The 23,654-nt window shown below is 42.5% G+C and overlaps 1 protein-coding gene across 1 annotated transcript in view; it reads left to right on the top strand.

Moving 5' to 3' along the window:
• Positions 1 to 23,070, top strand: part of erf (Ets2 repressor factor) — a 47,209-nt gene extending 24,139 nt beyond the window's left edge. The window contains exons 2-5 of the mRNA XM_033636467.2: positions 638 to 872; positions 11,247 to 11,359; positions 15,405 to 16,309; positions 16,466 to 23,070. Coding sequence (XP_033492358.1) covers positions 638 to 872; positions 11,247 to 11,359; positions 15,405 to 16,309; positions 16,466 to 17,110 — 1,898 coding nt within the window. The 3' untranslated portion in view covers positions 17,111 to 23,070. The remainder of the gene's footprint in view (positions 1 to 637; positions 873 to 11,246; positions 11,360 to 15,404; positions 16,310 to 16,465) is intronic.
• Positions 23,071 to 23,654: the final 584 nt, after the last annotated feature.

The following is a 23,654-nucleotide window of genomic DNA, read 5'->3' as shown; positions in this document are numbered from 1 at the left end:
CAGCTTTGATGGCGATAGCAGTCAAGTTTTGATATGACTGCGGTGTCTGGGAACAGATTTGGCGGAAAGTGTTCATCATGAGCTTTGTTGCAGGCACTAGATCCACTTTGCACCAAAATGTGTTAAGGACTTAGACGCACATGTTTCCTCTTCAAACCTGTGATTCCCAACAGTCTCATGTCTTGTATCTTTTCACAAATGTTGCACTCCACTCTTGCTGTTTTTCATACTCTACCATATTGTGTATTCCTCCTTACTAAAGTCTCCTTCCTCTCTTTGAGCACATTTTTCTAGAGACAACAGTCGACATTCAAGCACAAAAATATGAATACCAGTTGACTGGTTTTCTTGCAAAATGCATCCATACACAAAGTATAAAGTCCTGACTATTATTAGCTGTACATACAAGCATTTCTTTACCTATTGTGTTTTTGACCCTGGCACCAGAACAGCTGCAGTCAAGGAGACAATTAACACCTTCAAAAGGATAATGGTCTATCACTTGTCTAGTGCCAGCAACTTGAGACAAACAAAAAGCTAGACAGGGTTAAAGAGCTGGAGGACACCCAGATTTTTGTTGTCTTTTGAGTTCGCCAAAAGCTATAATGCCCCCTCCTCTATCTCCTCTGTCCCCCAGGGTTTGCCTTCCCGGATTGGGCCTACAAGCCTGAGTCGAGCCCTGGCTCCAGACAGATCCAGCTGTGGCACTTCATCCTGGAACTGCTGAGGAAGGAGGAGTACCACGACGTCATCGCCTGGCAGGGAGACTATGGCGAGTTTGTCATCAAGGACCCAGACGAAGTGGCTCGCTTGTGGGGGGCAAGGAAGTGCAAGCCACAGATGAACTATGACAAGCTCAGCCGAGCACTAAGGTGAGACGAGAAAAAGTGAAAGACGAGAAGTATGAGGTCTCAACACTTACACGTGAATTATGCTTTTCAAATCCATGTGGCTGTAAGGGACCAAGCGAAGTAAATGTTGTCATTTATCCATATTTTTAAGAGTCCTTGTTGACTATACGTGCAGACAAACAAGGGAACATATCTTTGTTTGTAGATACCAAATGTAAAGAGAAAAACAAAACAGTCCACTTCAGAATTTGGACTACACCTGCTCCTTAGGGCAGTTTTTATTTTAACTTTATTTATTTGCCTCTTTATCAGTTTGTTTTGGCAAATGAGGGAAACGTCAGTAAACACAGACATTTACCCCTGAAAGCTGGAGGTCACACCCCTTTAACAAACAACTCCTGCATGTGACACAGGAAGCTGAACATATGTTCAGCTAGAACTTGGCCATTGATCCCAGACTGATTCACATACCTCGTCACTTATTGCTATCCACTCGGCACGTGCCAAAAAGGCAGCAGTGTACCAACATAGGCAAAGAATTAGACCGTTAGCTAATGAACATGGATGTACACAATAAAGGAAATGTTGCCCTTAGGAAGGAAATGCACTCAATGTATTTGTTTTAACTCAAGGATACACAAGAGCTTAGGCAAATAATACTGAATGGAAACAGAAGTGTTTGTTTACAAGAAAACAAACAAGTTACTTTTGACTCTAAAGTTTCCCTAATATACTATAGAAACCAACTTAATCAAACCTCATTTAACTTACCTCAGGAGCAGAACTGCAGCGCTGAGTCTGATGACAGGTGTTGACATATTAACACTAGTGACAAACACCAGAGTTTTTTGGGACTGTGCTTCAGTCTGAAAGATATTACCCATCCTCAGTAAGGCAAGTCTGGACTGATTCCAATATATAGCTTCATATTTAGGTCATATGTCCTTTGATAGGTATCGGATAATGGCAAAGAGCCCAGACAGGTCAATCTTAAGTTACAGGAACTGGAATCATGTTCTGAACTCCAGATGAACTGTAGTAAACTCAGGGAAGCATACAAGATTGATTTTTAATATAAATCCAATTTGTTAAGGTCTATTCTGTTTCTGTTCCTGTGTGTTAAAAAATGGAGGCTGAAGAATAGGCAGAGGAGGAAAGAAGTGACGAAAGCAGTCATTTATTCATGTTCTTACTTAAATTCTGTTGAGTTACAAGACCAACAGAATATAAACTGGGAAAGGACATCATCTGTTTAAGTTTCTTTTCTTCATTTAATAATCATTCACATTGTCAAGACACATAAAGTCAGGGGAAAGCAAAAATAAATGTGTGTTCTGAGTTTCTCACACCACAATGTGTTATTAACCACACAGCCAAATTTGCATGATTAGAAAACTTGCCAGGTGTATATAATTAGGTTTCTGAAGGCACTGGAATAAAGGAGGACTCTCGTTAGCAGCTAACCCCGTAGCTCAGCACACACACCCTGAGCCAAACAACGTGTGATACCTCTTCCTAACTGGATGCAAATGGGCAAACACCACATTGTTTCAGATTGCAGATAATAGGCTTCTTGAATATTGTCACCCCTAGAAGGCTTGGATGGTAGACCCGACATTAATCTTTGCCTGTCAAAAGTACCAAATACCATCATATACCCTATACCCAGGTGAAAAATTGATGGCGTCCAAGCCTAGCTCCTTATATATCTGGACAATTTTGTCATGCTCCACCTGCCAGAGTTCACATGCTTGCTGTATCTTAGAAAGAGGTAAAAGCTGCTATACATCAACAGGCTCCCATTAAGCAGCTAACATAAGCACAAATGACACACCCACAGCAGTGAGCAGTAACCGCTGGCAGGCCGGTTAGCCGATCAGGCTGAAAGGTACTTTTGTGACGGCTATTTTGGTTGTGTTTATATGATTGTATCATTTAACAGAGATGTTCATTACTGTATTTATTAGACTGCAAGAGCTCAGAGAGCTTGTGGAACAAAATGACACTGATGCTATGTGCTCTAACATAGTTTAATGTAGTGTGGGAGGGGTTATCTTAAGGGTGGCTCCAGTCATTGAGCCATGATTTCAGGCCCGCCCGAAAAATCCTGGCTACAAAAATGGTGAAACCCCCTCTGTGGGACTGGAGGGTGGGTGATGTGCATTGGCAACAGTGCTGACAATACTTACATTGTGCTCATACAGCTGTGCTCACACCATCCCATATGAGCACCCATGTAGGCCCAGCCTGGGTGCTACACAGTGCATAATGACAGCAATTAGCTAAAAAAAAACCCTAAATAAAAGTTGTTTGCTGCTAAATTAATGTTATGAATATCATATACTGCACCTTAAAGCTCCAGTAGGCAACATTGTTTTGGTATAATTGAGTAAAAATTTTATAATATCCTCTAAACATCAAGTGGTCTGAGACAAACAATAGGTTTCTGCACCTCACCATGGCTCTGTGTTCAGTATTGTGCCAATGTGCATCAACCAATCAAAGGTCAGCTCAGACCACTACGTTCCTATTGGCTGTTCTACTGCATATGCGCGTTCCCGTGCCGCCGGCAGAAGGGGAGAGCAAGCGGCAATGGCGAACAGTGCACCAGGTAAGCTAGCTATTCCAGCATTGGCTACAACTGCCTACACGGCTAAACTCAAAAAAGGAAGACAGAACTCGTTTCCCCAGAGCCCCGGAGGGAGGGGAAGGGTGAGGTGGGGCCGGGCCCGGCTGGAGGGCACAAGGGTCGGCTGTGGGAGCGGAGCCGAGGGCTCTCCACAGAGAGGGAGAGCTGAGCCTCGGGGGTATGTGCGGGGCGGGCTGCTGCGCAGTGAGGGAGAGCCGAGGCTCCCAGAGAGGGAGAAATAGAACCAAGTACGATAAAATACTTGCATGCTCGTCTGGTAGGAGGGGCTCAGGGCAGAGATGAACGAAACCTAACTTAGATGTGACTCAAAAATCAACCATTTTCAGGCTTTCTACCTACTGCAGCTTTAAATAGTGTGAGAAAGGGCATTTGGTCTTGGCAGAGGTTTGCACTCTTCAAGTGCCCTTCTAGTTTCTCTTTCTTTTTTTAATCTCTTATTTATCAGAGGTAAATATGTGTTTAATTACAGCTGTAGCAAATGTGTAAGAAAACAAGACTTGTTGTTTTGTCGTGAATGAGCATCTGCGCTTCGTGCTGAAACTCCAGGGTGACAGCAGATTTAGAAACACACACCTTCACCCTCCGTGGAGCACATGTGGGATGCTGCAGAGTTTTATTTAGCTGCCAGTCTGTTCATGTCCACAAACACACACACACACACACACACAAGCACACACACTGCTAGTCATCAATGTCGCCTCCTGTTTTGTAGGTTGGTGTGGGTTATAGTTTGCCATGGTGATGACTAGTTACACTGCCTCATCACCACACACACACTCACACACACACCCACAAACACACACATACACTTAACGCCTTGTTATATGTCAGCCCTCCTCCAGCCCATCTGTGTCTTGTTTGTTGCTTAAACCTTTTTTTGTCTTCCACTTATCCTGCATATTTAAAGACACCCAACCTTTTCTGAACTTGTGCAGGAATATATTTTAGCACATAAAAGAGTTATGTATGGTGCTGATGTAACACATTGATTTTGCAGTGTTATTTATTTGTTTAACTGAAGCTGTATGGGGATTTAATTATTTGTTTTCAATTTCTCAAGTCCGACTTAGCATTTAACCATGTAGTTCCATTAGTTAAAAAAATCTTTTTCATTGATGCTTCATGCTTAATTTGCTAGCCGCTAATTAATATGCTATGATTTCCAGTAAAAGTTTGGTAACTGGGATAAATATTATTTTAACTGAAGTAACATAACATTAAGGAGCATTTGATGGTTTTGTCTTACATTTTTGTGACAGTTTTCTCTAGATTTTATTTGGTGTCACTAAAGGAAGAATTAGAAATCCTTGGCTCAGCCCAAATTTATTTTAAACATATCAAACTTGTCTCCAACAGGGCTCCAAAAATCTGTCAAATGCAACATTTTCATTGGTCGCACTGGTGTGCCTGACATTTATTATAATGATACACCTATTATAGAACCAAAGTTCACAAGCAGGAGTTCCGCTTGGAAACTTTTCGTTGTATGTCGCTAATAACAGGTGCTGAGGTAAGCACAACAAGCTAAGTAACGTGCGAGTCAGTCACACACTGGCGAGTCCAAATGAAAATGTGGAGCTGGAAGACTAGCCTGCAGGTTCCTGGTCAGCTACACAGAGAGTTGTGTGTCAGACAAGGATGCATTTTGGCAGCACTCCACTGTTCTATAGTCTGTGAATGGAGACACATCAAACATGTTAACGCACATTTCATGCTATCATCCAGATTAGCCAATCACTTGGATGAGGAAAAAACAAACAGGAGTCCAACTCCTAATCCCCACTGCTTTCAAGCAGCCTTTAGATGCAGAAACGGCAGCCTTGCTGTTCCCCGGAAGTCTTTGTCCATAATGTACGTAATGAAATAGTTTACCAAAGTTGCCAGTGGGCAAAATTCTCTCAGGGCCAAGCAGAAGGATTTTGTGTTAGCTTTATGCAATTGTCTCCTTCCCTCAACCTCCCCACCCACCCACTCACCCACAATGTACCAACCTTGCGCCAAACAGTGACTTCTGTGCACCTTTGCACCTCTAGTTAAGAAATAACCAATGTGTATGGGAACTGAAATAAAGGTAACACTTAAAATGTATCATTACGAAGCCAAAAGTCGCAGTTAAAAATTGTGAGTGCACCTCAATTATGTGCTGGAGCATCTAAATGAAACCAGTTAGGCATACCAGTGCAACCAATGTAAAAGGTGAGTCTGGAGCTCTGCATTAAATCAGAGAAGTAAACCAAAAACTTAGATCTCCAAATTAACCCCAAACGACTTATGCCCTTAAGATAAATTGCACCCACAAAGGTTTAGCAGCAAATAAACAGTCAATTTGACACAGGAGCAGTTACTTTCCCTCTGGTCTCAGTGAGTGTTTTACATCAGGACCATCTGGAGCCAAACTTTGTTGTGAACGTCTTTTCTGTGGTTTGTAAACCTTTTATATGAATGAACGGCTGTTAATTATTTCTGACGTCTCGAGAAGAAAGTTCTCTGTTAGATGTGAAGTCTTTGATTGATGCTTCTCTGCATCTTTGAAGTGCATGTGTGTGTGCTCATTCATACATTCACAGCACATTTGTGTGTGTGTGTGTGTGTAGAGACATGCATGTGTGTGCATGTGCGTTTGTGACACATCCACATGTGTGTTCAACACAAAGCGGCCGAGTCTATACATTCAAATCCCTTTTTAGTTTATTTGAAAGAAGTTCAAATGGTCTTCAAAGAGCAGGAGGCCCGAAGTGAGCCTGGTGTGTGAGACAGACTGTCCCACATTGAGTCAGCACTGTTAGTGTGTGTGTTTCACATGTATGTGCTCGGCCTTATCCACCCCGACTCGTTCAAAGTGCCATCCATCTATCCACGCGTCCGTGAACATTATGTCCTTCCAGCTTTTACTGCACATACAGGCTTGAAATTGTTAACACCCACTCACAAGTGTTGCCGTTTACCTCCTACAGTGTGTGTAGTGTTAGTGTATATGGTTTGATTTGTTTTTTCATGTCTCTTTTTTTGTCATGAAGTGTGTTTCGCATGTATGTCTGCTTGCTGTGAAATTGTTAATTTCCACCTGCACAAAGCTTTCAAACAATGAACCTCAGCACAGATATTAGGGCTTGCCATTTCTCTTGAGCTTACACTATTTTTTTGTGAGACTTCATACCTCACATCAACTACACTTGAGAAGGAAATAATGTTTGTCTTCCAAGGCCGTTTTCTTAGGTGACAAATTAATTTTCCTCAGCAAAATTAGGATTTAAATTTGAAACACTAAGTTAGATTTAACTTGTTAATGATTAGTGTATGCAGTAATTAGAACTCGTCAAACATCTTTTTTACTGCTCTTAACTCATAGTGTAGAATGTTTACTTAAAGGTCCAGCGTGTAGGATTTAGGGGGATATTACTGGCAGAAATGGAATATAATTTAATAAGTATTAATATCTTTTGAATGAGCCATTTATATGTACGTAGGGAGCAGGTCCTCATCCACAGAGATCGCCATTTTGCGCCACCACATTTCTACAGTAGCCTAGAACGAACAAACCACTGGCTCTAGATAGGGCCATTCGTGCTTTTGCATCAGCCACCATTGTTAGCCCCTCTGCGATGACGGCATCGGAAAACCAAATGTAAAACTGCTTTTAGTCAGTGTCTCTACCAGTTTAAATCACTTGGTCCGTTTGTTTTGGAGAGGAAGAGACCTCTGCAGATAATTCAGCTCCCAGTAAAATCCTCCTGAACAATGAACACTGAAGCAGTCCTAACTAGAAGTTTCAGCTGGTTGCAATCTGCAGTCCTCACAGCTAGATGTCACTAAATCCCTCTAATCTTACCCACTGTTCCTTTAACGTAACTTGCCTTTTCCGCCAATGCAAGCCCCAATACATTTGAATAAAGTATTAAATTGACTCTCAAATATCTTCAATAACCACGGTGTTTTGTTTTGCATTATTTTGTCATAACTTTGATATGTTTTCTGTACGCATTATATGTTTTGAGCCTGTGTGCCCACTGTGTATCTGTGTGCTGTTTTGTGTGTTTGTATCTGTGGGTGTGCGTAGTAGTCGTCTCTGTCAGAAGAGGCCCTTCACTCATTGAGTCATTGAGGGGCTGGATGAGCTCCTGGTTCTCTCTCTCTCTCTTTCTCTCACACACACACACTCTCACACACACACTCCTGCTCTACTTTGTTGTGCTATAACAAAATCCAGTGACTAATACTCTGATCACAATGAAGCAGAGATACAGCTGGATACACATTCAGCAGTGTGACAAATATTATATAGAAAGTAATATTTGGCTTCGTTGTAAGAATCTTATCTTACTTAAACGTTGACTATTTATTAGGGCTGTAATGATGACCAAAATTGAGACATTAAATAATGTAGCTCTGTGGATAGGCAAAAATAGTCAGCATGAAGACTTTTCACTTGGCAAAGTTAAATAGCATTTCCTAGAATTAGTTTTATCCCACTTGGAGAAAAAAGGAGGGTATTTATGTTGGATTATTGTGTCAATATGGAAATTAATCACCTTACAGATATGTAATTCTATCATCTATTTACCATTAAATTTCATTACTGTGTTTTTACCACTGCATTAGTATTGATGAACCTTGTGTGTTATATATGCAGCCAAAAATTAAACTCTTGGTCGTGTTAGGTGGATGTATTTATAAGGTAAAATGCATCGCAGGGTGAATAAAAGGTATGATTTTGTATTCAACCTTCTCTGCTGCTGGCGAGCAGCTCAATTGTAACTTATTGACAACAAGAGGCATATTAGTGTTCAAGCAAATCCATGTTTTTTTGTACAAATTTAGCCACTGAGCTCTTCTTTGCTTGATGCTGCTGGAAATGATGAATAATGTATTACATTTCCCAGAATGAAGTGGCCAGTCTGAGCTGAATGAGAGGCACTGATTTATAAGTTTTTATGTAAAGAAATATGAATGTGGTTTGGTCCCGAGGCTATCGGTGAGTCACAGGGAGCCATTTTATCTTTTCAGATGAGCTGTCAGCGACTCGCTATTCACTCCTCTACATCGCTCTGTGTACTGACGATGACTAATGCGCTCGTACTAATGGAGCCGCCTGGGTAAGACTAAATCAGAGCGGCTGTCTCACTTCCTTAAGTAATCACAGTGAGATTCTGACTCTAACCGTGTGTTCACATTGTGAGCAGCTCGTTTAATGATGTGCTGTACACTGAGTAATGTAGAGTTACCCTGCAGGTAGTGCTTTGTTCACCAACATTATGGTAACTGTATTAATACATTGCTTTATATCTCTCTGATATACTAAAACTAAATAGCAAACATTAGTTAAGTAACATTGAACATAAAGTCTCAGTGAGTGCACTAAGGGTGGGAATGTTTGGCAGTCCTGCGATTTAGTTTGATTTGTTATGTGACGATGCGATTCAAAATTGATTATTGATTCAATCAAAAGAGGGAGGCATTGTGTTTTGGCTCTTACTTCCAGAGCTCGACCGATTAATCCACACTGATAGGACATTTTACAAACATACAGCTCCAGAGAAAGCAGGTCCCTTCTGCTGTGACTGTGTCTAAGTATCTAGTTCTTCATTTTAACACATATTTACATGAATGTTTTGGCTTGACTGCATTAGCAGGGCCAGCACTATAAACATGAAAATTTGCTACAGTGATACACCATTCGTCAGCCAGATGCCCAACACATTGTCAATCCCAACTGGTCAAATACTGACGCTTGGTCAGTGGCTCCTAACGTTAAACTATGACACTCTAGGTACCCTCCTGCATCGGTTTTGGATCGTCAGGGAATGCGTGTATATTAACGCTTCTTACATGCTTTGTGTCTTTTCAAAATAAATGTTTTCACAGTAAATGAACAATTACTTAGAACGTAAGTAAAACCTTCGGTTTTAAGGCGAACATACTTAGGTATAGGGACCAAAAGCATGTGGTTAGGTTTAGTAAAAAACATCATGGTTTAGATTAAAATAAGTACATATTGTCACGTCACTTACATTACTAGCATAGCATGCTATACATACTAGCACATGAACGAAAAGCAGGGTCCTGGGTGAAGGTTCAGAGTGTGTTTGACCCATCCACCTCCCCGCTCGCCTGCGCAGTGCAGACTTTCTTGCTCTTTATACAATGGCATTTGCTTGTAGTGTCAAGAAAAGGCTGCAGCCTGGTGCATCTCATTCCGCCGCGAAAGGTTGCCTCTGTGCCTCGGTATCTGACGCCAAGGGCCAGGGACCAAGCATTAGTGTATGACGAGTTCAGAGTAAGACTAGGGTGGGATGCTGCCACTTCCTGTGTCATTTTAAAATTAAAAGTCCTTGTTTAAGATTGAATGCCCTCCAGCATTTCGTACACAGAGCTGTTTGCAGAGGTGCAGTAAGAGCCTGTTGTCTGCAGCTCTTCATCAACATCTCACTTTGGCTGATTCTGCACTGGTATGTGTTATGTGACGCAACTTGACCCTATATCAATATAAACGGTCTAAATCTATATCTTGCTTGAAAATATATCGATATATTGTACAAAATCGATATATCGCCCAGCCCTAATTTACGTATTTCTTAGATGTTCAGCTCAGCAGTTACTCAGTTTCTAATGCTTCTAATGCGTTTCTTTTATCTTACAGTCATCTCTATGTACATAAATAAGGAAATGAAAGTGTAATTTACTGATCAATATCACTGGTTAGATGTTTTTTTTTTTCTCTGAAACCAGAAGTTGTGTGGTCTAGAGTGAGGGGGCAGGGGAGTGAATAACATGATATATAAGCCGCCCTGCTGCAACACTAGTAACAGAGACAACCTTCAATATCCAAAATGCTGTGCAGGTGCAGAGCTTTGAAATGAAACAGTCTCTGTGTGGAGTTCTTTTACTTCATCTCACCAGAGCTATGTGAAGTTTTGCGAAGTCCTGTGGTGTGTGCTGGTCAGCTGGACTCAGTTGTTAGTGCTGGAGTTTGGTGCTCTTTTCCACTCATGTTGGGCTGTAGGTGATGGTTTACAAAGCATTTATAATATATTTCAACTTTTCTTGGGAAGCTAGTTATTAAGTCATTCAATCAGAAATGTGTCCAAGGGCTTGCTTTTTTTAAATGAACTTCAGTTACCCTTGTGTGTGAGCTTGATTTTTGGCATTTGTGAATGGAAGAAATGCAATTCTTTGCATTGACTTTTTTTTTTTCACCTACTTCTAGGGTTCAGAGCTTACTGGTGGCCCCAAGGTTGAATGCAGCCGTCGTCCATGTGTCCAAGATATAGGTTCCTTTAGTCAGTGAAATAAACGTTTAATTTTAACAACTGATTACCCTCTAATGGCTTTTATCTTTTCATCTCACATACAGTAACTTCACAGTGGTACGGATATAAGAAAGTGCAGATTGATTAACTGTTGATGACTAGTGACCCTCAAAGCTGTCGCCAACCTAGCCAATAAGATTACTAAATGTCCACACAAGAGCCAACTGTCACAGTTTGTTCAGGTCTATTGGGGAAAAATGAACCATGATTTGTTGATCATTTTTGTTGCACTGTGAAAAATCGCCAGCTGGATTTTGTAACTGTGAGTTACTTCAGTCCATATTTACAGCTGGAAAATGTGAGTAATAAGTGCATCATCCATGGTTTCACACTTAAAAATATTTGGCTAAAAGAGAATGTGGTCACAATCAGAGGTTTACCACATGTTGCTGATGATTTTAACTGTAGATAACACAGTGACCGCCCTTCTCTCTTTAGATACTACTACAACAAGAGGATCCTCCACAAGACCAAGGGGAAGAGGTTCACCTACAAGTTCAACTTCAACAAACTCGTGCTGGTCAACTACCCTTTCATCGACATGGGCTCTGGTATGTACACGCTCACATTATATACCGCACACTGAAAAGTGTCTTAAGATGTGTTTTTTTTTTATTATTGAATCACATCTTAACCAGGGCTTTATGGCATTGATATCACTGAAAGCAGAAATTATTAGGCAGTGGAACCATTTTCTTTCCCTTTCCTGCCCTGCTGACATCTCTTGGTAACTGAAATTTAGGTTATTTTTGATTACAAAAGAATAAAATTATACTTGACAGCAAGGGCATGTTCAAGCTCAGTAAGCTCAAGGACAGATAAGAAGTTTCTCGCCATCAGTGTGTCAATTTCTGAACTTTACTTTGTAATTCAGCTGCTGAAAGCTGTGACAAAAATATATATTTTCAAACAGCCAAAAATTCAAGATATTCCCAGGGACTTACTTCCATGGCATTTAAAATTAGACTAGTCGACTAGTCTAAAAATAAGTAAACACACAGTCAGCAAAATTGAGCACAGTTTAATTCAAAATGATAAGCATATCGGAAAAAATATTGCCTATGTTACAAGAGCCATGTGAATTCATTTATTTTATGATAACCAAATTGTATTTCAAATGCTGCCGAAATATGTAGCACTCTGCACCCTGCATTATGAACATTGCACAGTATCCTACCACATATGACAACAGTTTACTTACTGTGTATTTAACGTGCCGACCCGTCCCCATTTAAAAACACAAACACTTACATGGTAACTCTTATGCATGAGTGTGCATGGAAATTGACATCTCCCTTTTTCTTCTCTCTCCCACACACACACACACACACACACACACACACACACACCTCACCTCCTGACGTTTTCCCTTGAGGTCAAGTGTTTAGTTAAATACATAGGATATAGCTTTATACAGTCCATGGCAGCAACAGTCATGTTTACAACAGCAAAGTCACTTTATAAACTCCTTAATATCTCACTTGAAATAAATCTAAAATGTCAGTACAATAAATATTACTCTGAGTGAAGAAAGTAACGTTACGTAAGTTTGAAGAGCACAGACATCTGTATCAATCATTCATCTTGCTCTCTGTCCCACCTGTACTGAGGAGACAGGTCGGCTGCCTCAGGTACATGTTCAGATACATGGCAAAAATACATACATGAAACCAAACCTTTAAAAAGTAACGATAAAAGAAACAATAATGTTGGAGCTCATCAATACTACAGTCTTAAATTTTACCCTGGGTTATTGATACCCATCCCTAGCCAGTTAGTACAATAACAACACAACAAGGTGTTGAAAGAACAAATTATAATAATCATGCGCTAGCAAACAATAATGCAAACAGTTACTAGCAGTGTCTGCCAAAGAGTTCAGTGGCTAAAAACATAATCCTCAAAGTGCTGATTCAACCAATAATAAACAGCCAGCAAGGGCCGACTAGTGCTTACTGTGTGGGACTGATATTTTGCTCTGATTTTGTTTCAAAGTCTGTCAGAGCGTGCAGTCGTCTGCAAAGACAGCTTTTGAGAAAAGACACAGAAACTATATATAACTGAGACTTTCAGATGTTATTGTCTGGGGAATTTTCCAGTCAGTGTGGTGGGCGACTTACCAGTTTACTTGTGAAAGATAAATCTTGTAGGTACAGACTTGGAGCAGTTTCACAGTCAGCCCTGGTCACAATCTAAATGCTAGATTTAATATAGTCAAATCATATTCATATCTAGTATGTTCAATGCTATTTTTGCAACAACAAAAAAATGCTCAGAATCAAATACTATCTTTAAAGAAGTATGTATCATGTACACAAACTGGGGCGTAGTGTGAGTGCATGTATCTGCCTGGTTTTGTGTTTGTGTGTGTCCTCTAAGACATCAGTGTGCCACGTCCTGGTTTATCCTTCCCCTCTCTCCTCTGAAGTCGTCTCTCGTTCTTGGTCCTGGCCACCCAGTGTAAACACAGCCCATATGGGAGCGTTGGATACTGGGTGACATAAGTGCAGCACGAAACTTTAATTATAGCCTCCGTGTGATGTGGCCCACACACTGACATGTTGTGATATGATGGTTTCATATGATGGTTGTACAGGCACACATGCCCACGTCAATCTGGATTGATAGGCAAGCGCAGGCTCTCACAAACATACGCATTAGAAAAACACACAGTTTTTTTTTCCCCCATCGTCTCTGACACACATGGCTGTGAGATGTGTGCTGTTTTAAGAGAGAGAGAGAGAGAGAGAGAGAGAGACACACACACACACACACACACACACACACACACACACTCAGCGGTACTGGAAAAAAACAGAGGAACCCAACCCATGTTTGTGATGGCAGTAAGAGCGACTTTTCCAATATTTAATTCTGGCACGTGCACGGATGCCAAGAATTTATTGCAGTGCCACAGTCTCTCTGGCAGCAGAGAGAGAGAGGAGGGGTTGAAAGAGAAGGGAACTTGTGGCTTTGTGTAACCCAGTGTTTTCTTTCTGTGTGCCTGTGACCCTCTGGGTAAAATAGTTGGAGTTATGGGAGACATGTGACCTCCTTTACTTTTCCCTTTCTCTTCAGCTTAAAGGGCTAGTTCATCAAAAAAAAAAAAATATCCCCACCCCAGTAAAAAAAGATTTTCTCATTGAGGGCTAGTCTTCATGTACACAGGTATATACATGTATATTTGAAAACGTAGCTTTGTCTCCACATTTTAGGCCAGTGAAAACCGACGTTTTGTAAATCCCAGTTTTCAGTGTTTATGTGTAGACAGCAAGATGGATGACACGTCCCTAATTCCCCTCACTGTACAAAAATCAAGCCAATATATTCTGGGTGCAGATGTTGCTGTCTTGCGCTGGTGATGTCATCCGGAGCCAAAGTCTGTGCAGGGTGCCGCGGTATTGAGTTCCCACCCATACACCCACCCGACCCAATCGTGAGCAGCTCCATTAATACCGAGCACACTAATTGACACACACAGCTATCAATCATGAAGTCACACCCCCCAGCAAATGATAATCCACAAAACACACTGTCAGCAGTTTTCATGAGACCCACTTTTTACCAAAAAAGGTGCTCCTGTAAAACCCGCGATGGTGACACTATGTTCTAGGGGTAATGTATATTAACTTTGACTCTGCTGTTGGACAAAAAACATTGTAGTTGTTACTGTTGATTTTCATTACTTGAGCACCATAAATAACATCCAGTCCACCTCCATTGCTTAAAGATGAATGCAGAAATCTCAGAAACTGATATGTCACAAACCAAAACTCATCTCATACTCGACACCTTTACATAAAAAGGAGAAAATACTGTATGTTCTTTTTGTAACATCCGGAGAGCAGAAGTCCTAATGTAACCCCAGAGCTGTTCACTAAGTACAGTCTCTCATTAGGTGTTCTTTGACCAAACTGTTCTGGTGACTCCCTGAGAGGAACTGCCCACTGGAGCTCCCTCGAGAATTACATACCTTCAAGAGCTTTTCTTTTCTGTTTGCATTTGCTCTGCAAATAGGAATGCTAAAGTGACGTGATGGTGTTCGGTGTAGCAACACAAATTTTGCACTGGCATGTCATAGCGATGTTTCATTCCCATTGTAGCCTTTGTATTTTGTAAAGCCTGGACTTCACTTTTGGTCCGTTTGTCAGTGTTTTCTTACAAGCCATTGTTTGTGTTTTGTGTTGTCTGTTTATGCAGCTAACGTGTTTTTAAAATGGCAGTTGCCAGTTCTGCATTGGCTCATGTGTTTGACCAGTCAGCATACGTCTTGACTGATCAGGGTACACTCACATCACACATGGTTCTTCTTGTGCTAGAAGAGTGCTCTAAGAACTACAATCGCTCCTAGTTCTTGCGGTGAAGACACAACAAAAAGTTCTTAGGACGATAAAAACATTCCTAGAAAATGCCGTTTGAGGGTTTCTTTGTCACTAGCTCTGAAGAAATGAGGCATGTTTAAGGGGGCTTAGTAAATCAGTATGTCCAGAGTTTTTGGTTTCACTTCAGCTCTCTATAAGATAATGTGCCTGGTTTCTGTTCCCAGACTCCCCCTCTTGATAGACCTAACTCAACCCTCACCTCTCCTCCTCACAGGTCGAGTCCCCCAGAGTGCCCCTCCAGTGCCATCTGGAGGCAGCCACTTCCGTTTCCCCCCCTCCACTCCATCAGAAGTCCTTTCCTCCAGTGAGGAGCTGCGCAGCCCGGGCATGTTCAGCAGTGTGGCTCGCCGTATGGCCCGTGGCTCTGTGAGCGACTGCAGTGACGGCACCTCCACCAACTCAGAGCTGGAGGAGACTGTGGGGGCCGATGAGCGAGGCGTGGGGCCTGAACGGGCTTACAGGGGCCTGCTTCCTCCCCGCCTGCCTCACGAGTCTCTCTTCAGGGTCTACGGCGGGGCCCCAAACCCAGCAGGGCTCGGCAGACATGGCCCCAGGGTTCACCCAGATCCTCTGTCTCCATTCCCTGTCTCCCCGCTGCCAGGCCCCGGGGGTCTTCTGGCCCCAACTCTGTCCCCGGCCCTGTCCATGACCCCCACCCCCCACCTGCCCTACACCCCTTCCCCCTCCCTGTCCTCCCCCATGTTGGGTTCTCACTTCTCCTTCAACCCGGAGGACATGAAGCACTACCTGCAGGCCCACACCCAGTCCGTCTACAACTACCACCTCAGCCCCCGAGCTTTCCTCCACTACCCCAACATCATAATCCCTCAACCCCACCGCCCGACCCCAGAGAAGCCAGCCACCCATCATCTCCACGGCCCACCCCTACCGCTTCCTCATTCGCTCAGCCAGCAGCCAGGAGGCGGGGAGGAGGGGCAGCAGCACCCGTCACCGTTCAAGTTCAAGCTGCAGCCGCCGCCGCTTGGGCGCAAACAGAGAGAATCTGGGAGCTCATTGGCTGCTGCTTCTTCCTCCTCTTCCTCCAGTCAATCCTCCTCATTCACAGGGTCTAGTCAGATAATCAACTCTGCCTTGGCTGCAGGGCCTCCGAAGATCAAGGTGAGAGTGCTAACACACACACACACACACACACACACACACACAGGATGTGGTGTTTTTACTCAGTGATGCTTTGTGGTTTCAGATGCAACATGAATAACATCTTGTCAGAGTCCAAAATAAAATGTAATTATGTCAAATATTCTTCCTCTCCAGGTTGAGCCCATATCAGACATAGAGTCAGAGGAAGAGGTGGAGGTGACTGACATCAGTGAGGAGGAAGAGCTCAATCAAATTGACGAGGATGACGAAGGTCACATCTTTACCCCAACAGCTAGTCATCATCTTCATATGCTCAACAACCATCACCAAGCTAATGGGAATGGGAGCAACCTCTCTGCCCCTCCGCACATTAACCCTGATGACGACCCCGATGACGACGAAGAGGTCTTTAAGACTCCTGCCACTCCTCCCATCGGCAGCGGCAGCTTGGCCTTCCCTCTGATCAACCTGAAGAGTGAGCCGGGTCAGCCAGCACCCATCAGCCCCGGGGGCACGCGATGCATCCCGCTCAAACTCCGCTTCAAACGCCGCTGGAGTGAAGACCAGAAGATGGAGGCGGATGGAGAGAGGGACGAGGCGGAGGACAAGAAAGTGAGGGCTGAGGGAGAGGAGGAGGTGGAGGGGAAGAGAGAGGAGACAGGCAGGAGAGTAGGGGAGACGGAGAATGGGGGAGGAAGAGGCGGAGCAGGAGGTGTTATTTTGGGGTTGATGCTGCCACCGCCTCCCACCCAGCGCAGAGCGAGCTCGGAGCTGCAGAGGGCTACAGCACAGCTGTCTCTGGAAAATACTGGCTGCTGAGCTTCACATGCACACACAGGGGACATAGACACAGAACATACACCTCTCTGAGTCTTGTCAACAAACTTAATAGTTTTATGTAGAACATAATGCTTGGTGGTTTGTTAGTGATAGTAATGAACGCAGGTTTTGCGTATTTAAAGGGACAGTTCAACACAATCAAAAATGCATATTTTTCCGCTTACCTGTAGTGCTGCCTGTAAATATAGATTGTTTTGGTGCGAGTTGCAGTGTTGGAGACATCGGCTGTAGAGATGTCTGCCTTTCTCATATAATGGAACTAGATGACACCTGGCTTTTTGTACTCAAAGCGCCAAAAAATACATTATAAAAACTCTTGTAGGAACTACGTTCTTTTTACCGAGCTACACCTGACAACCATATCACTCCCCGGAAAGAGGTTGCATCTACTGCTAGCTCACCTAGCTCCTCAGCTGAGCTATCTAACGTTACAGCTCAGCCGAGAACGACGGCATTAATGGTTACATCTCACGCTGTCACAAGCACGAACTTCTTGTCCATGAGTAGATGCACCCTTCCTTCTGTGTGGCAATGCGGTTGGTGGGTGTAGTTTGGTCGGAAGAACATAGTTCCTACATGAAATTGCTCACAACAAGGTGTGAGGATTATCTTGTCAACTGGGTCATAATTTCTGGAAAGAAACACTTTGAGCACCACAAGCCAAGCGCTACCTAGTTCCATTATACTGGAGAGAAGGCAGACATCTCTATAGCCGATATCTCCAACACTCAGCAGCTCACATCAAAGGACTGATATTCTGATAAGTACCACTACAGGTAAGAGACAAAATATGTGTTTATGATGTTGTGGTGAGCTGTTCCTTCAAAGGTGAAGAATGGAGACAGTAGCTAAAAGGTGATTACATGAACACACTTTAAAGTTGTCAGGATGTGTGCATGTATCATATGAAGGAAATTGTTTTTTGTGCATTAATTAAAGGAGCTATTGGACACTTTGTACTGACCTCACAGCCTCACAAGCTCCTTAAATGACTTGACACAAAATATAATTTCACCTGCATATGTTACATTTGCATGCTGACACGGTAGTAAAGAACAAGATGATGGTGTTAGCATAATTTCCTCCCTGTTCCTTCGTTCCCTCCTGTGGTCAGTACTGTCAGCAAGCAGCCACTAGACATTATGTGAAACCATAAAGCATAGACGTACCTGTGCAGCCTCTGATGCACTGAGAGGCATGACACCTTTGTGCCCCTGGTACTCCATCAGACATGAACACAGCAGGTAGTATTTTTGCTGGGACTCACAACATTAGGTGGAACTTACTCTGTATATTGACTCGTGACTCATTTTTAACACCAGAGCCCTACAGAGAGGGAGTCTACTCTTAATATCTCTTAGGAATTGCACACTTCAATGCCTCCTCGCCCTCACAGCGCCAGTTAAATCCACCAGGGATCACCTCACATCACACCTGTGCCCCGATTATGTCTTTTAATGGGTCTATTTGTTCGTCTGGTGCAGTGAAACGAATCGCAGTCACCCTAAAGAGTACAAAGGCAGCCTGAATTGTACAGCAGTAGATTTTCTCACCCACATCTGCCTCACTTGAAAGTAGTGAGCCCTCCCTCCTTTTTCTCCCCCCCCTCTCTAATCTGTACTCAACCATAACGAGATGGACAGATCCTAATGTTACTAAAAACACTTAAAAAAAAAACCCTGATAGAGATTACAGAAGTGCCTCTCTGTCTGCACCCATCACCAAGCAGTCGTTTACAAGATGGAGGGCAGTGAGGGGAAGGAAGAAATGCTCTGCTGGATCCTACAGACTGAAGAGGGTAATTAGAAAGAGCTCTCCAATCACAGTCTTTTCTCCAGGAAGCAACTCGGACACTATGAGACTGCATCAGGGCCAGACTGAGTGCTCTCCTCATCCTCAGCTCATTCACTACAGTGTATAAAGACATGAAATGAGGAGTGGGATTGTACATCTTGAGGACAAGTTAAACTAAACCGGAGCGGGAGACGAAGATTGTGACCTCCCGACCTCTGACCTGCCACACAGGACGTTTGTTAGCCAGCACATGGTTTCCACTGTACAGAGAAAAAAAAACACCTCAGAGGAAACAGCCGGATCCTTCTCTCCGTTCTCTCTTCACTTGTTGAGGACATGAGGAAGCAGCTCCTAGAAAGGCTGTAATTACAGACACACTTGTTTCTGAATGTGTGTGTGTGGACCCAAAGCTGGCGTAAACATTACCGTGCCCTCGAGGACAGAAAGGGCGTCCCGACTTTCTGTGTCCCTCCGTGACTTTGCACAGTCTTTGAGGGGTTTTGGAGGTTTGAGGGCATTTGTAGTGTTTTCTCCCTCTAACAAACAACAGCTCTCCTCTGCATTCCCCCCGTTTGTTCTTTACAGACTGTATTCTTTCTGTCAAAGGAGGCGTGTGCCTCGCAATGATATGGACAGTATTTTAGGGCATTTGCAGTGATCTGAGGATTTTCTGTATTTTGCAGAGAACAGCCGAATCTGTTCACGTGACATTTTGAGAAGCGACAATTGACTTGCTTTGTCTACAGGAGTGAAATTGGGAGAAATGTGATGAATGTCGCGCATCAAGGTAAACTCAGGCAAACCTTCAACTGAGATATCGAGAAACAAACTTATTTTTATGACATTTTATTCATATAGTTTTAAAAGGACAAAAAAGAGCATTGCACCCATGTTAACGAACAAACAATTCCAAATAAGATTGTGCCTTTATTAAGCCAACGAGTTTTTAGAGTTACCCCCAGCAAAACATTTTATCACTCACTCACAGTACCACCATGCCTTCTGTTTTTTTGTAAAAGAGAGATACAGAATAAGTAAATCTACACATATATATTTTATTCAAATATATATTGAATTCAAATATTATATTTCAATATGGTCATTTGATACAAATCAGGAAAATCCTACTATTTTTAATGGTAAAGATATGTATATATTCTAATGGACATATTATTACCAGTATAATTCAGCCTTTGCCTTCTCACCCTTGCCTTCTCTTGACCGTTGAGCTGCAGTGACAAAGGCCCAATGGTGTCAGAGTTTTATATTTATATCGTTAAAATGAAAAAAACAAAAAAAAAAAAAAAAAAAAAAACAGTTATTGTGTATTCAGGGGACGGAGGGTGTGACGGGACGAGGATCAAAGAGCAAGCAGAAACCTTTAAGCAGATCTGGGTCAATTCATGTTTTTCTTGTTGGTGGGCATGTTTGTTTTTAACATCCCCAGAGTAGAGCTGCAACTATTAATTGATTAGTAGTCAAAAACTGTCTCATTCCAACTTCTGAAAAGTGAAAATGTTCTGGTTTCCTCACTCCTTTATAACAGTGAACTGAATATCTTTGTGTTGTGGATAAAGGAAGATATTTGAAGATGTCATCTCGGTCCTTGGGAAACATTGATCAACATTTTTCACTATTTTTTGACACTTCATAGACCAAACAATGATTAACCATAAATCTGTTAACCGCCGCCGATATTTTTGACCAGTTCTGTGTGTCAGTCTGTCGGTTAAATTTGCTGCCCCTCAGTTTATCGTACTGTGCGTCAACTGGGTCTCTGTTAGGAGATAGCTTGCGCTGTCACTCATTCAGTGATTACTAGCGTCTCGACCTCACAGACATGGTAGCCATCCTCTGGTCTCCCCCCAGGTCACCCTGGTGACAAAATGGCTCATTTTTGAGCTTTAGCACTGTTAGCAGTGTCAGCACAGTTAGTGGTACTAACAGGGTTAACAGTGCTATAAGGGTTTTGCAGGTCAAAATTAAGCTGCTTACTCAACACGACAACCTGGAGGGAGACCAGAGGGTGGCTACCATGTTTTTCACTTGTCCCACTGCCTGGACAGCGTTATTGGCAGTAATCTTCAGACCCAGTTGGTGCACAGTGCAGAGCTACCAAGGCTAACGTTAGCTAACCAGTGGAGACAAGAGGCTAACAGAAAAATTTAAAAAGCAAGACATTTACGTCTCAGAACATTATAATTAGACCACCAAATAGATAGCACCTTGAATGCAGCACTAAAGCTAACTGAGTCAGTGGAGCACCGGATTAAAAAGAAAGCCCTCTTGTATTTCACATCATTTTCTTTTACCCATAACTTATTTGATGGGTGTCAGGGTATTGACAGCTAAATTTACAGAAACAGACATCCCTACAAACAGCTAATGGAATACTCAAAAAAATACTCCACAGAATAATTGACAGTTGCAGTTCTGCCCAGGAGTAGCAAAGAGGCAGGTTAACCACATCAGGACACAGAAAGGTGAATTAAATTCACCCCACCCGCCTCCATCTAAAACATCTAGCAGCCACTGTTTGACCCCGATCTGCTTAAAAACCGTGGAGGCGCAGGTTATAACAGGAGCTGGTGATGGACTCGGGTGTTCAGATTCTGATTGGACGACACAGATATACATGCAGCTTTGCGTCACCTCGCAAAGCCGGCAGGACCGCAGCTGCTGATACAACTGGACTTTGGATTGAGCGTGGACCGTGGACTCAAGTGGCTTTGTGTGAACTCAGTGTGTCTGTGTGTGTGTATGGGCTGGTCTGAACCCTGCCCATACACACACACACACACACACACCGTCCTGGTTACAGTGAGGCTTTACTGTGGCTAGAATAAAGGGAAACATGACATCACACGTGACATCAGACACCCCCACAGTCTCTCTGGAGTAGACGGCAAACCATAGAAACTACACACACATTTACACACAAACACACACACAGAGGAAATGGCATCACAAAACCTCAGAACGGAGTGGAGAGAGAGGGACTTCCCATAACCTGACTCGCACATTCTGCGTGGTGTGTACGTGTACTTGTGTTTGTGGATGTGTGGTTTCTATGGTTATGCCATCCACACAAACACAAACTATTACACACAGCCTAGTGAAGACCAGCCATATGAAGTGTCGGCTCGGGTTATTATTCAGTCCCAGTATTCTTGTCCGGATTGTCCAACCAGCTCCAGTCTAATTTTGAAAAGGTTATTTTTCTTCAGCAGGCACAAAAACTTTTACATCTATCCTTCCAATGTGTTTAAAATGTTTGAATCAGCATTAAAAAGGGTCAAACCTCTGGTCACTGCTAAAAGTGTCAGCAGAACAATAAAACATTTTAGGGAACTTGAAGGATAGCTGCATCAGTGTAACAGTGTCTGATAAAGAAGAATAAAGAACACTGATCTGTACCTGAACCGTTGCACCTGTGCTGCCTTTACCTGTCGTGGCTTCAAACACAAAACACAAGAGAGTAACTGTTTCCCCAGCAGGTGGATATTTGCAACCCTTGGATTTCATTGATGCTGTTCTTATCATTTTCTTCTGTATTTTTTCAGACATATTACTGTTACTCCTGTAATTATTATATTATTAACTATTTTTGATTATTTTGTACCCTCTTGCCCATGGCCTGCTCTCTTCTCCATGACTTCCTGGTTTTCTGTGAGTTTTTGTTCCTGTTTGCACTCTTTCCCATAAACTTCAACTAGTTGGCTTCAGTGCAGTTTTTTTTTTTTTTCCCCTTCAGTCATGCTAATGTTGTAACCATGTTACCATGGTCAAGAGGAGGGTCACTTATTCCCCACATGATATTCAGCAGGGGAAGAAACAAATGTTCTTTTTTTTTTTTTGATGTTGTATATATATTTTTCCCATTTTGGAGGATTCTGTAAGAAAAAAGAGCTTTGTACTGTTTAACCATTGTATTATTTGAAATGCGTTCCCCTGTCCTCTATGTGGTCGTCTCTGTCTCTCCTCTCACGACCACCTCGACGGTGAGCTGTCACTCCAGAGGGGAGATGGAGACCTTTTGTTTTTATCACGGAGGAACCACCTGTACTTCAGTTTCTCTTTTATCTGTTCATCTTCATTTGTAATTAAACAATAATCAGGGTTCATTAAAAAAAGGTAAAAATGGACGCCAGTTTCTTTCTTTAATTCTTTGACTCGCTCACTTTCTTCTACTTTCTTCTAATATTATTATAGGTTAAGCTAATTATAACCAATTATAACCCAGCATTTTCATATACATTCATCTGAAATGGGTCATTCTGCGGAATGATTACTTTTACTTTTGGTACTTACTGTATATTTTGATGATAATACTTTTGTACTTATAGGGATACTTGACCAATCATCTGCCAGCTTTGCTATCATAACAATGTGAGTAGCATGTGCAACTGAACTGTGGTTAACTTGGCTCCATCTTACGAGTGCCCGACTCCCTGCTCATTTCCCAGCGTAAATATATGCGTCATCTGGTGGATTTTCGCAGGCTCTTGAGCGGTTGCTTAAATTACAAATTGTGCTTCCGCATTTTTGTTTCCCCACCACCACGGACACAAAGAGTATAGAGGCGGATTGAGCAAGACAGCTGCCCCTCTCTTTTGCTCTTGCTGTCTTAAACTTGGATCAAACTGTAAAACTAAGCTAAAAACCAAGATTTTGTTACTGTGCTGCATATTCCTCACCTAAAATGTCCTCAGAAACATGTTTTTGTGTT

Source organism: Epinephelus lanceolatus, chromosome 16 (genome assembly GCF_041903045.1).
Source record: "Epinephelus lanceolatus isolate andai-2023 chromosome 16, ASM4190304v1, whole genome shotgun sequence".
In the NCBI taxonomy this organism is placed as follows: domain Eukaryota; kingdom Metazoa; phylum Chordata; class Actinopteri; order Perciformes; family Serranidae; genus Epinephelus; species Epinephelus lanceolatus.
The sequence above is the reverse complement of the archived record's forward strand: the minus strand, read 5'-3'. Positions and strand labels throughout refer to the sequence as shown.